At 34.8% G+C, this 14,551-nt stretch overlaps 2 protein-coding genes across 3 annotated transcripts; one reads left to right on the top strand and one right to left on the bottom strand.

Annotated features, from left to right (window-relative positions):
* Window positions 1-495: 495 nt before the first annotated feature.
* Window positions 496-6,279, top strand: LOC122399242 (apoptotic chromatin condensation inducer in the nucleus). Of its 2 annotated transcripts, XM_043399790.1 has the most exons (10): window positions 496-637; window positions 1,714-3,031; window positions 3,111-3,198; window positions 3,294-3,410; window positions 3,758-3,962; window positions 4,032-4,240; window positions 4,484-4,708; window positions 4,834-5,094; window positions 5,532-5,683; window positions 6,127-6,279. In XM_043399790.1, the coding sequence occupies exons 2-9, from the start codon at window positions 1,716-1,718 to the stop codon at window positions 5,652-5,654; spliced, it is 2,544 nt and encodes an 847-aa protein (XP_043255725.1). In that variant the 5' UTR covers window positions 496-637; window positions 1,714-1,715; the 3' UTR covers window positions 5,655-5,683; window positions 6,127-6,279. The 2 variants fall into 2 exon arrangements, with proteins under 2 accessions (XP_043255725.1, XP_043255717.1); XM_043399782.1 differs by having other exon boundaries at window positions 5,532-6,279.
* A 1,455-nt stretch (window positions 6,280-7,734) lies between these two features.
* On the bottom strand, window positions 7,735-14,494 carry LOC122399250 (transmembrane 9 superfamily member 2). Its single transcript, XM_043399802.1, has 15 exons — window positions 14,224-14,494; window positions 13,532-13,599; window positions 13,349-13,442; window positions 13,061-13,196; window positions 12,864-12,985; window positions 12,583-12,706; window positions 12,358-12,497; window positions 12,107-12,283; window positions 11,801-11,945; window positions 11,563-11,740; window positions 11,246-11,405; window positions 10,905-11,056; window positions 10,458-10,569; window positions 10,209-10,380; window positions 7,735-10,115 (listed from the first exon to the last, which is right to left on the bottom strand). The coding sequence occupies exons 1-15, from the start codon at window positions 14,350-14,352 to the stop codon at window positions 10,048-10,050; spliced, it is 1,977 nt and encodes a 658-aa protein (XP_043255737.1). The 5' UTR covers window positions 14,353-14,494; the 3' UTR covers window positions 7,735-10,047.
* Window positions 14,495-14,551: the final 57 nt, after the last annotated feature.

Genomic DNA, 14,551 nt, shown 5'->3' on the forward strand with positions numbered 1-14,551 from the left:
TAATTAATATATGCATTGAATTTACATGTTTATTTTGTTTGATTTTTTTATTTTTATATAGATAATACTACGTTGGGTTGTTGTTATTTTTCATTAATTCATATGATTAATATATGTATTGACATTTTAATTTTTATATAGGTAATACTTCGTTGGTTTTTAACTGACTCACTAATCAATAGCGATCACAAATCACTCGTCATTTACAAATAGCAATTCTAGTCATCTCTAATAAAGACCAATGCTCGGGACTGCCCAGTTCCATTATTATGCAGAATTCGTAACCAAATTACTTACTAGATTTAACTTACTAAACGTTAAACCGGCTTATACCCCGTTTCCAAGCAACGTTTGGAATCGTACGCGGTGAGCAAGTTTACGAACAATTTTTTAATCACTTTTCGAGGCGATAGAGTTTTCGAACGAACTTGCCGCACCGACGTTTTCGATTTTACAAACCAATCTGATGCGATATAAAACGTTCGTATTCGATGGAGTACGGTAGCTGAACGTTTATTAGAAGCATCATAGGAGACGTTGTTTCAAGTGAAGTACAATATTTATGTGTCAATAAAATTCGTAGAAGGCGCGACGTACTTGACAGACTTCTAATTAACCGAAGAAGCGTGTTTATTGAGTAAGTAGCCGAGTATGATTTTCAGGCGATGGAACGCCCGCGCGTTTCTGAGGTAACCACAAATCGGAGTCGGATATTACTCGAACATTTTCGAGTAAATATTTATCAAAAATAACTGTTGGAAACGTTTCTTAATCGACTAATACATATAGACGCTATCTATTTGTTTCGCACGGTACAGTTTTTGCCTGTACAATGTGGAAAATTTGTCGTTATTTGTTTGAATAATCGGGTAATTAAATAACGAATAAAACAATAATTTGATCATTAAGTGACTACACAGCATATATCTAACAAAATTATTTTAATCCTCTCTTTTTGCCAACTGTGATGTTTGTTTTTTCTTTGAATTTATGATGTTCATTGTTTATAAACATCAATTTTTTTTTTTAGCTACATCAAAAAGTAAGAAGAAATGTTATTGAATAATATTAGTTCAATCGTAATTTGTATTTCTTCTATAATACAATTTGAGACACAGATTACATAGAAAATCTAAATTAGGTTTTCTACATTCGTAAAAAGCATTAAATACATATTACGAAAGAGTCGGATAATCGAATAAATACAAGATGCTTAAAAATATGAACAAATTATCTTAGACTACAATACTAGTTATTAAAAAGTAGCAGCAATCTGTTAAACCGTTCTATATATATTTATAGTTTTAACATCGTTTATATTTTCTACATTCTATTTAAAATCTTTGTACAACGTCTCTATAAAGTCAAAATCTAGCATAAGCATAATATATTCCCTTTAATTATATAATGTTTTCGAAGCACACTAAAACATATATTACGCATAATTTAATAATAGTGATAATGCTTGCTGGTATTCATAAATCTGAGGATACATTCGTACGTCCAAAGAAGTAAAGAACACAGTTGCAAATAAATATTTACCACGTGATATTTAAAAATGTATTTTTTGTCAAAGCATTCTCTGAAGTAATTTAATTCGCAAACGAATCTAATTTGTAAATATATATTGTTTAGTTTTAAAAAAATTATATAGCGTTAGTTATGTGTAATGCTGAATTGAATTTTTAAACAAGTTCTCGTTGTATGTTGTAGGTATGAGGCGCAAAAGCGAAAGAAACAAAACCAAAGGGACTCCAGAAAAGGAAGTCGAAAAGCCAACGAGAAAGTCAACGCGTAGAAGTGCTAAGCGAATGCATTCAACATCGCCAGAGCAGGAAACTACAGATGAAACAGCTAAAAGTGTGAGCAGTAAAGATATAGAAAAGAAATCGACCGTGTTAATTCACCCAAGAAGGGAATTGGAAACGGTGGAAGAACACAATGAAATAGTTTCATCGACCGAAACGGATACGAAGACCAAACCGCAAGAGAATGAAGAGGACAACAGTGGTGGGTCAGTTTGGAAAGTGGCAAGAGCCGATGCATCGCCTGGCGAGATACAGAAGCTGAAGTTATGTAGACAACATAACATGTCAGTAGCATCGCCTGATACATCATTGAGTAGGAAAAAATCGAACAAGTGGCAAGAAAGTGGTGAGGGAGTTGCAGAGGAGGCTGACTCGGCAGACGAGCAACTGGTTTCTTGTACAAGAATGCTCAGTAGCGCTGAACAGCCGAACGATCCCTCCTCTTCATACCCAGGTCAGGACTCCAACGAAGAGGTAAGTGATAGCAAGGAGATCCTGCCTGAAACCACTTCAGCCAACTTGTCTGACGATAAACCAAACATAGATCAGCAAGGTGAATCAAATGAGGCAAATTTCCCCAACGAAAACGCTGATAGTGAACCCATAAAGTCGAGTAGTACAACCATATTGGCTCCTAGTTCAAACGGCAACCATTCATCCGAGGAGATAAACGTTATACCAAAGGAAGAAAAATCTGTGGACGATACCAGCGAAAAGACAGCGGAAGCATTTAGCAAAGACACCGGTATCAAAACTATTCATAAAGATACGAGCAGCGACGAGGATGATAATGCGAAAGGAAAAGATTGCGAAGTAAATTCGTCGTCCGAATCTAACGACGAGATTCGTACGAAAAGTAACAGAACTAGTGGCAGAATGTCATGTGCCAGTCGCAGAAAGCACAGAACCAAATATCGAGATTCGTCTAATTCCGACACGCCAGACTCGGAGGATGAACCTCTTATTAAAAGAGATATTGAGGTAGATTCTTATGTGCAAGAGGAGAAAGTTAGTACAAAGGATTCTCACGAAGAAAAAGATCATTCTCAGTCACCGAAAGCAAAAAGCAATTCCATGTTGAATAACGTGGAGATAGAGACGGAACATAACGAAGGAAGCAAACAGAAATTGGACAACCTTAACGAAAAATCAGAATATTCGGTATCGACAGCAGCTCTGTCGGTGACTCACAAACCCGTCAAAGTAAACTTAAAGAGATCGTTGTAAGTATAAATTGCGCAGCAATTTGCTAACGGTTCTAACGATTACTCGTTCATTACAATTGCATATATTTTGTTTCAGCTCTGTAAGAATGACAACGGAGAAAAACGATGTGAAAAAGGACGATACCGATGCAAATGCAAATAACGAGACCAGTATTCCAAATCAGGTTCGTTGTTTCGAAACGATTAATCAGAGATACAATTTATCAAATGGTCTCGAAAGATGTACGCTGCTAATTAATCCTTTAATCATATTTCATAGGAAAATCATGATAGTGTCGAACAAGAATCAAAATGTGTTCCGAGAAAACGTCGATGGGGCATTGCGTTATCTACTGACACCGCACCTTCATTTTCGATTTCTACGGATTCGCTTAAAGTAATACTTTCGCTCATAACTTAGAAAGACTTGTTTCATTGCAAATACACGCAACCGTTTCTAATTTATAACGCGTTGTAACTTCGTTAATATTCATACAAACATTCATAACTCTGAATTTGCGGACATCGATTGTACATATCTTTTCATTTAAATAGGTTACTCTGTATATTTACATGGTTATTGTAGATTGTTAAGAAATAATTATGAGTTTTGTAGTTGCAAGTATGAAATCTGAAATCCATAAATCTAGAGTTAAAGCCCTGTAACTATACTTTTAAAATGCGTCGATACATTTAGTATTGTAATTAGTGAAAGTTCTAGTCTTTAATGCCTATATGTTATAGGCATTGGTGCCAGGAGCGAGGCCATTGTCAATAAATGAGGTTCGTCTATCGAAGGACGACGACGAAGACAGAGATCGTTATCGTGCTGGCGAAAAATGGTACAATTCGAACGATGGAATGAACGATAATAAGTCCGGCGATGAAATTCTTATGCAAAAGAACGGCACCGCGAAAAAGGCGGATGGAAAGATCGATAATCACATAGGTATATAAATAGTTTAATTGCTCCCTTGGAAGTACATCGTGCAGTGATTATTTCAATTCTGATTTGTAGCAGCCCGACGAAAGATATCGATTGTGAAAGAGACACCGCACGTTAAATCCCCTAGTCCACCAGCTACGAAGCCCACGAACATACTTCTAATTAAAAATCTGGTTCGTCCTTTCACTCTGAATCAAATTAAAGAGCTCCTTTCGCGCACTGGCTCGATCGTTGAAAATGGATTTTGGATGGACAGAATCAAGTCTAAATGTTTTGTAGAGGTGCGTATACCATACACTCGTACATAAAAGTATTGAAACGCTTACATTTACAACATTCAACCGATGGGATATATACGTCAAATCGAAGCATAAAAGTGTAAAATGCTTCGGTTTAACATACATATTTTATTAATTGAATATTATAAAGTGAAGTGTTACATTTGTATTTTTATGTAAGGTTTCTATTACATTTGACGATATGCCCAAACAAATTATAATTTTACGTTGATTGAAACGTAACAGTACGCCAATGAGGACCAGGCATTTGAGACAAGGCAGGCGCTGCACGGTATATCCTGGCCTGTTTCGAATCCAAAAAGGCTTCACGTTGAGTATGCAACCAAAGACGATATGGAATTGGCACGCGAGTTGTCGAAAGATCAGTCCATTCCAAGAAAAACGGAACCGTTTGTGCCGTCGGATTCGTGGCAACAGGATTGGAACCGCGAGGAAAGAACAAACACAAAGGTACTTTCATTCTGATCGATTCTTTCTTGGAAAAGTTCGAATAAAAAAGAATTGTTCCAGTAGTTCACCGGTCGATAAAGTTTCTCTTTGCTTTTTTGTTAATCTGTATATTTTGTGAATAATAGGTGATGGTAGTCCGAGAATGGGACCTAGGTAAAGAAGATGGCCAGCAACACATAAAAGAAAAGGAGCGTGAAAAGAAGGATCACGATAAAAAAAGGAGGCAAAGGAGTCGGAGTCCCGCGGTGGAGGCACATCTTCCAGCCCCAGCTCGTAAATTTAAAAAGAAAGAGGACGAACCACCACCGGCTAAGCTTTTAGACGATCTCTTTAGGAAGACAAAGGCAACGCCGTGCATATACTGGTTACCACTCACAAACGAGCAGGTGCGTCGATTTTGGGATACCTTGAGTGAGCTACGACGAAAGATAGGCAAATCTACAATTTTTAAATTTTCTCATGATTTTCGTTTTTCTTACACGATAAGAAAAAGAAACGTCTGCCCTATGCATATGAATATTAGCCCTTTACCCGTTCAGTTTTACCCGTTTGGTCAATCGTTGCAACCAAAGACTGCAAGAAACACGCAATAACTTGAACGTTAATAATAATTAGTGAAAAAAAATTAGAGAAAAATTGCCTAAAATCGACACCCCTAAGTGGGAATATTCCTTTAAGGTAACGTATCTAAATAATTAAAAAAAAAAGTAACTGAGAGTCTTTGGAGCGATTTAGTAAAAATTACGAAACCGGCAAGGGGTTAATAGTCAATGTTGACCCGTTTGTATAACCGTAATTGTTTGACAATTTTACGCGGTTACAGATTGTAGTGAAGGAAGAAATGAGAAGGCAACATATGGCGGAACACGCTCGGAGATTAGAAGAGATGAGACGCGCCGAGAGAAATAACAGGGACGGCCGTCGTCGTCGCAGCCCGAGAAAATAGTTTTCTTGATTGTCCCACTATCGATAAACGTACCTTTCCCTCTTTAATGCAAAAACTCCGATTTTTACCATTTCCATTTCAAGGCGGTTGAAGATTGCAGAACAGAAAAAAAACAAGACAAGATTCTTTCTTTTTAAAGTCGACAAACATTCTAAACGTGTTCTTAAATGTTTGGTTTCTCAACCAGTTCAACGTTCGATTAGTTTTGCAGGTTGTTTTACCAATTGGCGTTTCAATATATCGCGTTGGAGTGTTAAAGCTTCTTAGTTTAGAACAACGGTAGAGTTTCGTTCCGTCGAAGGGCACGCTTCTTCGGGTGTCTTTTACGTTTCTCTTTTCTCATATTTTTTTTTTTTCTTCGATTTGTCGCTTCGTTGACGAATTGTACAGATTTTTTGCACGATCGAGACACGTCCTGCTTCCCGATTTCCCTGTTCCCATGAGTTTCAGCATTAAACTGTACTTCTTACAGGTCAACGTTGACTATCCAACAGAGCGGCGTAACTATAGAACGAACACGACGGTGTTCGCATCGTCTAGGGGACACGCATCATATTCTACAATACACTATAGCGCGATAATCGCGAAACGAGCCCTGGAAATCGAAGGATCATTGAACAAAAAAAAAAAAAAAAAAAAAAAATAAAAAAAAAATAAAAAAAAAATAACCTGTCCATGTAGAAAAGAACATGAAACTTAGCATTCGTAATAGTCGAGAAATACAGTTTGTCTTTTCACGGGGGAAAAATAAAAAATAAAGCAAAAACATCGAAATTCGGCCGAGTCGTCGGAATCGACGACTAAAAACGCCGAGATGACGAGACTGTCGGAAGAAGTCGTCCCCACGCATCGTCGGGAATATTTTCTCTCCCTCGAATCATTATCAATTTTGTTTCGTCTATTAGTAAAGTAGCCTGACTTTCTTGAGTTTGACATGTACTACCACAGACTTGGTAGTAGCATATAAAGTTTTAGCGTTTCTCGCTTCCACGGAGCAAGGGATCGCACGGCTAGAAACACGTTTGTACATAAAGTATGATTCGATATTCCGTGATATGACATTGTAAAATTATCAATAAATGTAAAACACTATATAGGACATGTGCGAAAGTACATTTTGCCACTTACTTTCTACGATACCATATTTACAACGTTTGTTACTTATCCTCCAATAAGTTCGAGAGACGAGATTTACAAGAAAAAAAAGCATACGTGCTTAAATGGTAAAACGAATTTATTCGTAACGTTCAGTCTCGTGTTAATGTACAGGGTGTTTTCGAATTTAAATGACCAGCCTTGAGGCACGAATACAGGACCATACAGGTTTTGTTCTCCAAATTCACCTTGTGGGTGACTCAAAAATGAAGTAATAGATAAGGTTATTATTTCGGAATAATGACTTTACATTGAATCTTATTTTTATCGTAGTAGCGTAAGAAAACAAGCTTTTCAGAAAAGCTTGATTTGCAATAAGGTGAATAGAATCTGCGAAAGGGTTAATTTGGAATTCACAGCCTGTAAAGTAAAGAAAGTATGCTTGCGAACGCCTCGTTTAGGAAATATTGTTTTCTAAAGTTACAGGACTTAGGAATTAATGACTTAGAAACATCTCTGTTTTCATGATCGAAAGTCCCTCATTCGTTTATTATCTATTATCGATAGATTTAACACGCTGGACTTTCTGTTCTTCTTACTTGATATTAACAGGGTGAATCTCGCAACGTGACGATATCAAGTAATTAGTAATGTATTTGCTGTATAAAAAGAAATGTTGCCTGGTTTCCAGGTAGTCATACAGCACCTTGAATTTTTTAAATAGAATATTTAATATTTCCTCAGATCTCGATATAAAAATTTCTTTTACGATGTCGCATTCGCACCTTAAGTCTAATAAAATCATACGAGTCCGAAACACCCTGTATATCTGTATATTTCTCGATGCGAAGTATCATTTTTTTTCTCCAAGCATTACAATATGTAATTGAGAAGGAACCGTTTTAACGAGGAAAATGTTGTGATACAGAACAGATCCGGGGACACGTTCACGGTGCATTGTCGTGAGTAGAGAAACGTCTACGTGAACTTATTCGATTTTTATTTATATTAACATTATTAACGCTAACGTTGTAATTGCTTTAACTTACAAAATTCACGAATTACAGGATGTGTGCATGTCAGCCATTGATTAAAAATATTTCAGTCACAAAATACTATCGATAGAAAAATAAAAAAAAAAAAAAGAAGAAAAATTCCAGTTCAGCGTCCAAATTCATTACCAGTGTTTTTTTTTTTTCACATTTCGTGTATATTCGTCCTGCGATCGAGCCAAACTTGTCCGACCGTTATTTGTGAAAATTGTCCATATTTTGAATAGAAACTTGGTACCATGGTAATTGTACACCGTCTGACATTCTTTTTCTTTTTTTTCCCCAAGCGTACAGAAACGAATACTCTCTTTGAAGTCTATAAAGAACAGTTCGACCGAAACAACCATCGCAATATGTATATCGATAATATTCGATAAAATTAACATTTCGTTAACCATTCGCAATAATCGCCTTTAAAGGGTTGTAAATACTTATATCGTGAAATAATTTGTATTCTTTATAAGTGACTATTCAAACACTCAACAAAATGCCAACCGCTTGGATAGATCTGCCAGTTTTATGGCGCGCAAATAAATACAAATATACATTATAAGATGTGTATTTATACTAGCCATATACAAATCTAAAATCAAAAACAATTGTTATCAGGGACTAGATAAGAGTTCATTTTCGGAAGATGTACACACTCGAGTCTCTTTCGCGATCTTGATCGAGTATAACAGTTTGTAGGATCTTTCGTATTTAGAACAAATTTATTAGAAGTTACTTCATCGAAGAAAATAATTTGTAACAAAATTGATAAAATTATTTAACATTTTTTTGTGTGACCAAAGTCAACGAAATGTTAATATATTTGTAACTAAAGAAAGTATTATGCAAATGTATGAATTTTATTATCGAAGTATTATAAAAGTTTAAATTACGTTATCGCGTATGGGTAATCGTAACTTTGGCGGTTGGCAAAATGTTGGCGATGGATTCGGATTAAAATATAATGCTAGAACGTAAGACCATAAAGGATTCGATCTTACTAGTACGGTGAAACGTCTGTGTATATGTTACAATTAAAATTTATAATCCAGAATGTTCGTAAAATATTTGGCGATATTAAATATATAAGACAGAGATGTTTTCTTATTTACATTGTAAATTTATACTTGTAATTATGCGTTTATTATGATAAACAGTATCTCTAATAATTAGACATCACGCCTGGATTACACAATTTATTTGTAACATGTATACATGTAACCCTTGTAGCTTTGATACGTCTACCACATTATCGAAAAGGATGAATACTAAGGAATATATAACAGTGACTGTATTGATTAATTCGCAAGTCAACCAATTACAAACTTTCTCTGTATTTTCAGGTAACAAAGCAAATGATTAATGGCCTGATCCGTGGCCCCTTTTATGCACGCATTTCGAAGCGGAAAAAATTATTCAGACGCGTCGGCAAACAAGCATTTTGATATCTTGCGCGATAAAGGCAACACTTTGTACAAATACTAGTCCGATTCTTTATTAAATTTTTGCTGTAGCGAGATCTTTTTTTTTTTTAATAATTTATAGTTTAATTGCATAAAAATATAGATTAATATTTTGTGGCCACAAAGTAGAAGCTTTAAATCTTTTTGCAATGATACACTCGTGCATAAAAAGGGCCCGATGCTCGTGTATTAACATTTTTCACAAAATTAAAGTTCACATCATTCATCTTTGTTATTATTTACTCATACCACATTCATTTTACTTTAGTATCACCGACTGATACGTTGATCGACTTTTACAACACTAAATCTTCCGCAATAAATGCAAGATTTTGTACAAATACTAGTCGATTCTTTCTTAAACTCTTGCTGCAGCGAAACTTCTTTTTTTTTTTTTATAATTTATTGCAATGTAAGTCATCGTTAAGCATTAGTCAACTAATTGTTGTTTTATAATTTATAGTAATTTACGTTCACTAAACAGTAGTCGAAACTTTAATCGCATAAAAATATAGATCAATGTTTCGTGGCCACGAAGTAGAAATTCGACACTTTATTAATCATTCTGTAATCAAACTAAAAATGATAATAAATATAAAAATTATAAATTAAATTATTTCGTGGCCACGAAGTGGAAATTGTATATCTTTTTGAAATACTACGCTCGTGCATAAAAAGGGCCCGATACTCGTGTATTAACATTTTTCACAAAATTAAGGTTCAATATCATTCATTTTTGTTATTATTTACTCATACCACGTTCATTTTATTTCAGTATCACTGGCTGATACATTAGTCGACTTTTACGACACTGTAGATCTTCCGTACGAACCAAAAGCAGGCAAAGAAACCAATCGAACCTATTAAACATACGAAACATATAGTCTTAATATCAATTTCAATATATTCTTAATATTAAACTGTTGCTTTTTATTCGAGTTAAAAATTTTTACCTGTTAGGAGAAAGAATAAGTAAACCATAATGCAAGTGTAGCCGAAATAGAGGAACGTGGACGTAGCATCTTCTATGTCCAATTTAGTCATGAAAAAGTGTATACAGTATAGTAATAAATAAAAAGCGGTAAAACCGGATGTTCGGAAACTACGCCACCACCAATGATAATCCTACAAAAGAAAAGATTAATGTAAATGTACACGTTTGATAAATTCGTGTTTTATCATCGATTCGAGTAATTATCTACCTCCGCGCAAAGGTGAAAATAGCAAAGTAAAATTGTCGTTTCCGAGCATGTGATAACGAGGATGAGAAACACCAAGAAAAGGAACCCAAACATATAATATACTTGACTTGACCTGGAAAAAAGGAAAACAAATTTATTAATATACCAGGAAATTGTACTTTCATTATCGAAATTGTGAACATTTCATATTCGTAAAAGAATACAAATACACGATAAAATGTCTTCATAATTCATTCGATGCGATCTCAAATCAAACGAGACGATACAGCTGTGTAAATTATGGTTTTATTAGCACTCTATATCATTCTTGATACGAGCACTGTTGACAACAATGTCTTGTAGATCATAAGCGTCAACAGAATCGTTTTAAAATAACTCGGGGAATTACAGAGATTTCAATTATTGAGATTGTATCGTTTCTAGTTTACCTTTTTTTTTTATACTCACCACAGTGAATTAAGTATAAAGAATAATTGTATAAATATGCATCCAAAAGGTAAAACTCCACCCATTATTACACCTGGTATTGGTTGCGTATAAAAATTCTGTTCCGGTATTTGCCTAGGAATTTGATTGGTTCTCACAGGATGCTCCAGAGGCTGCAATAAAAATTCGTTCCTTTTTTCCGTATAACATGTTCCAAACCGTTTTAATGTTAAAAAGAAGAAAGATCTGAGCTGTTAAGTTATTGAAAGTTAAGAACTGTAAATATTAATATTTGTCCATTTAAGTCTCTGACGTTTCGACTCGTTTGTTGCTTCGATAAGAGAAACAAAGTTATAAATTACCCTTTTTCTGAAGCCGAAGTAAGCACCAATGAATGTTAGTGGAAGAGATACTCCGAACCAGAGTGCTAGAAGTGCGATTAGAGTGCTAAATGGTACAGCAGCTGAACTTCCATTTGCCCAGAATACCAAATTCATTATGAAGAATAAACTGAACACGATTCTGTAAAATACGGATATTTCGACGTATTGTAAATAAAATTAAAAAAAACATTTCCCTAGATTTCCCATTAATCTGTATATACAATCCATACACATGAAAATTCATTCGATATAGGTTCGATCGGTAAGATTACTATTGACTAAATAAATTTAATTACCCAGGGCTCAGCATAGACGTGAGCAGTACGTTTGACTTCCATTTTTCACCTCCGAAACTCTTGTATATTCTAGCAGATACGTAGCCAGCGATGGTCCCAAGACAAACGTACAAAACCATGGCACACGTCATCAAAGCTCCTCTGTTCGCGGGAGATAAAAATCCCAAGCAAGCGAATGCTGCGTAATTTGGTAAAATTTTATTAAATTTCTTACGTCGACTATCGTTTAAAAACTTACCAAGCGTGACGAGCGTCATACAAAATACTTGGACACCAGAGCCAAGTAAAACAGAGAGCAGCATCCCCTTTCGCGGGGGTCGAAACACATCACCATGGACCAGTTTCCAGCCAAACTCTTCCTGTGCGTCTTCTCCTGATTCTATCTGGAAGCAAGCCTGCGTTATTGCAACAGAGACACGGAAGTGTCGTAGTTTTACGACGTAAAACTAAAGATAAAAGTGTCATTTTTCCTTCTTAAATTATTTATAGAAAAAATAACAAAATTATGTTGTCGATTACGAAGAACGACATTCCTTTAATGTACCTGATTGTATCGTGCAATATCTTTGTGCAATGTTCGAAGCATTATCATGGCCACCATACCAGAAAGGAACAAAATAATTATTAACGAATTAAGAATACTAAACCACTGGATATTTGTGTGTGGCATAGATTCTAAAATATAATCCCATCTAGACGACCATTTGATCGTATTATCCTCCTAAAATTGAAAATACAAATGATAGTTTTTCAAACGAAAAATTGATGGAGATATTTTATTACGCAAGAGCTTACCAGAAATTTTACGGAATATGTATAAATGACCTCTAATTCTTTGTCAACGGGAAGTGGATCGTGTGGTATATCTAACAATGCTTTATTATCACAATTAGCAACAACATCATGTTTTATACTTCGAGGAACCACTTTAACAGCTATTAAATGTACAAATACGAAACTTAATAAAATGTAGCGTTACAAACAATTTGTAATACAAGTGCAGAGTTTCAAAGTTCTTACATATTATACGTCCACCATTTTCTTTAAATGCAGATCCCCACTCTTCTTTAGCACCACTATGATACGTAATTGTAAGGTCTACATGATTAAATAGGTAATAAGTTTTTGCTTTTTTAATTGCGCCCTGATAAAAAAAGAATTTATTACTTTTATTTAGTACTGGGCCTTTCGGTTAAGTTGGAATAATATAAATATTTTTAAAATATTATTTATGGAAAGCATGTCTTGAAAACGGGGTTCCTTCATTTTATAATTCGAATATAATGCTGACGTGTACTTACATTAATGCTACAAGTATCCTGTTGAGATCTTGTTTCTCGAAAAAAACAACCCATAGGAAATCCAGTGCTGCAATATTGTCGTCCATCCTCTAATAGATAACACCACGTGACTGGCATATTATCTACGAAATGATCAAAACACCGATGCCAAACTATGTCTTTTAAAATTTTAATTAATTCTATCGTTTAAATCTTACCAACTATCCAATGATGCTGGTAGCTGAGTGCCATTCCTTTTTTTAAAAAGTCCAATTTCTTTTCAGACTCTTTGTCTCCTCCTTTGTATGTTTTTTTACAAGCAACCACACATGTTTTGTCTTCCAGAAACCTCAACTAAAAATTTACAAATAAAATTGATGTTTACTACTACCGTTATGCAAATTAATGTGCATTTTACACGTAAATATTTTCAATCCCATTGCTATTATTTATCGTGCTATAAATTTTATAATAAAATAATATTACGAGCAAAATCAAAATCATACCTCGTACGGAGATGGCCTTATACGTTCTCCGAACACAACCTGTCCCAAATTTTCGACAGGACTTTCGCTCTCGTCGGAAGTGCAGAAATCAAAGCTGAAAAATGTGGATCGCGTTAATTTCACATTTTGTAAAACCGAGCAAGAATATAACAACGTTTCTTTATAAACTTTGTAAAAACTTACTGATGGTATTCGTACGGTATTACATACTTCTCGGTGTTCAAACGATTTACATACAGTTTAATTTCAGCCTAAATAAGGAAAGAAGAATACACAGTATGTTAAGCAAAACAGAATAAGTTACATGTTACATGTAATCTTAACATGTAATTTTAATAATATTAATAAATTATAATTAAAATACAAATTAATACTTTTTGTTCGTTTCATGACTTTTCAGATATTGGTGACAAAGTTTCCTATCGTAGCTTATACCAAACGGATAATGAAACAATACTACGCAAGCATAACTTACTTTAAACAAATGCATACACAAAATACTATTATCATTTTTAACATAAATGTTGACCAGAGTGTCTAGCAGGGAAACTTGACATTACGAATTTAACTTAAAAAAGCAAAGCCTTGATCATGCTAGGATTAAACCTTTCGTGGCTCAATTTCGACACTGAAAGTCACATGTCACGAAAGGTTACGCTGAGACACGTTCGAAACGATTAAAAACAGTAATTAACGTTTAAAAAGAGGGGGAAAGAAACGAAGATTAAATCGCAGAAATTGAACGGAACAAAAAATTATAAACGATCGGCGATAAATTCTTATTGCCTCCGGCTATATTCGAAGGAAAGAAGAGACATAATCAATGCGATCATAACCAATTTAAAAAATGGTTAAGCACTTTTTCATATACGCACTTTGCATGATTCCGAGACTTCTTCTTTCTTGCAGTAATTCACAGGAGCCAAGCCCGGCAAGTAGAAAGCCGATACACGATAAACTGTACACGTCAAAAACAATAGCCATGGGAAAATTATTTTCGCCATTGTATCGCTACTGTTCGTTGATTACTAACTATTTGCCTAATGCAAGTATAAGTATAAGTCAGATGCTACGTGAAAAACATCGAACACTACACTGCCATAATACACGTCATTGATAACTGACATTGCACACAGATCGGTAATATTTTCGCGTGGCAGTTTTACACTCGACACTAGCGTAGTCTTGTCGCAAACCGAGTTT

Source organism: Colletes gigas, unplaced genomic scaffold (assembly GCF_013123115.1).
Source record: "Colletes gigas isolate AHSC1104 unplaced genomic scaffold, ASM1312311v1 Colletes_gigas_Sc00002, whole genome shotgun sequence".
Taxonomy (NCBI): Eukaryota; Metazoa; Arthropoda; class Insecta; order Hymenoptera; family Colletidae; genus Colletes; species Colletes gigas.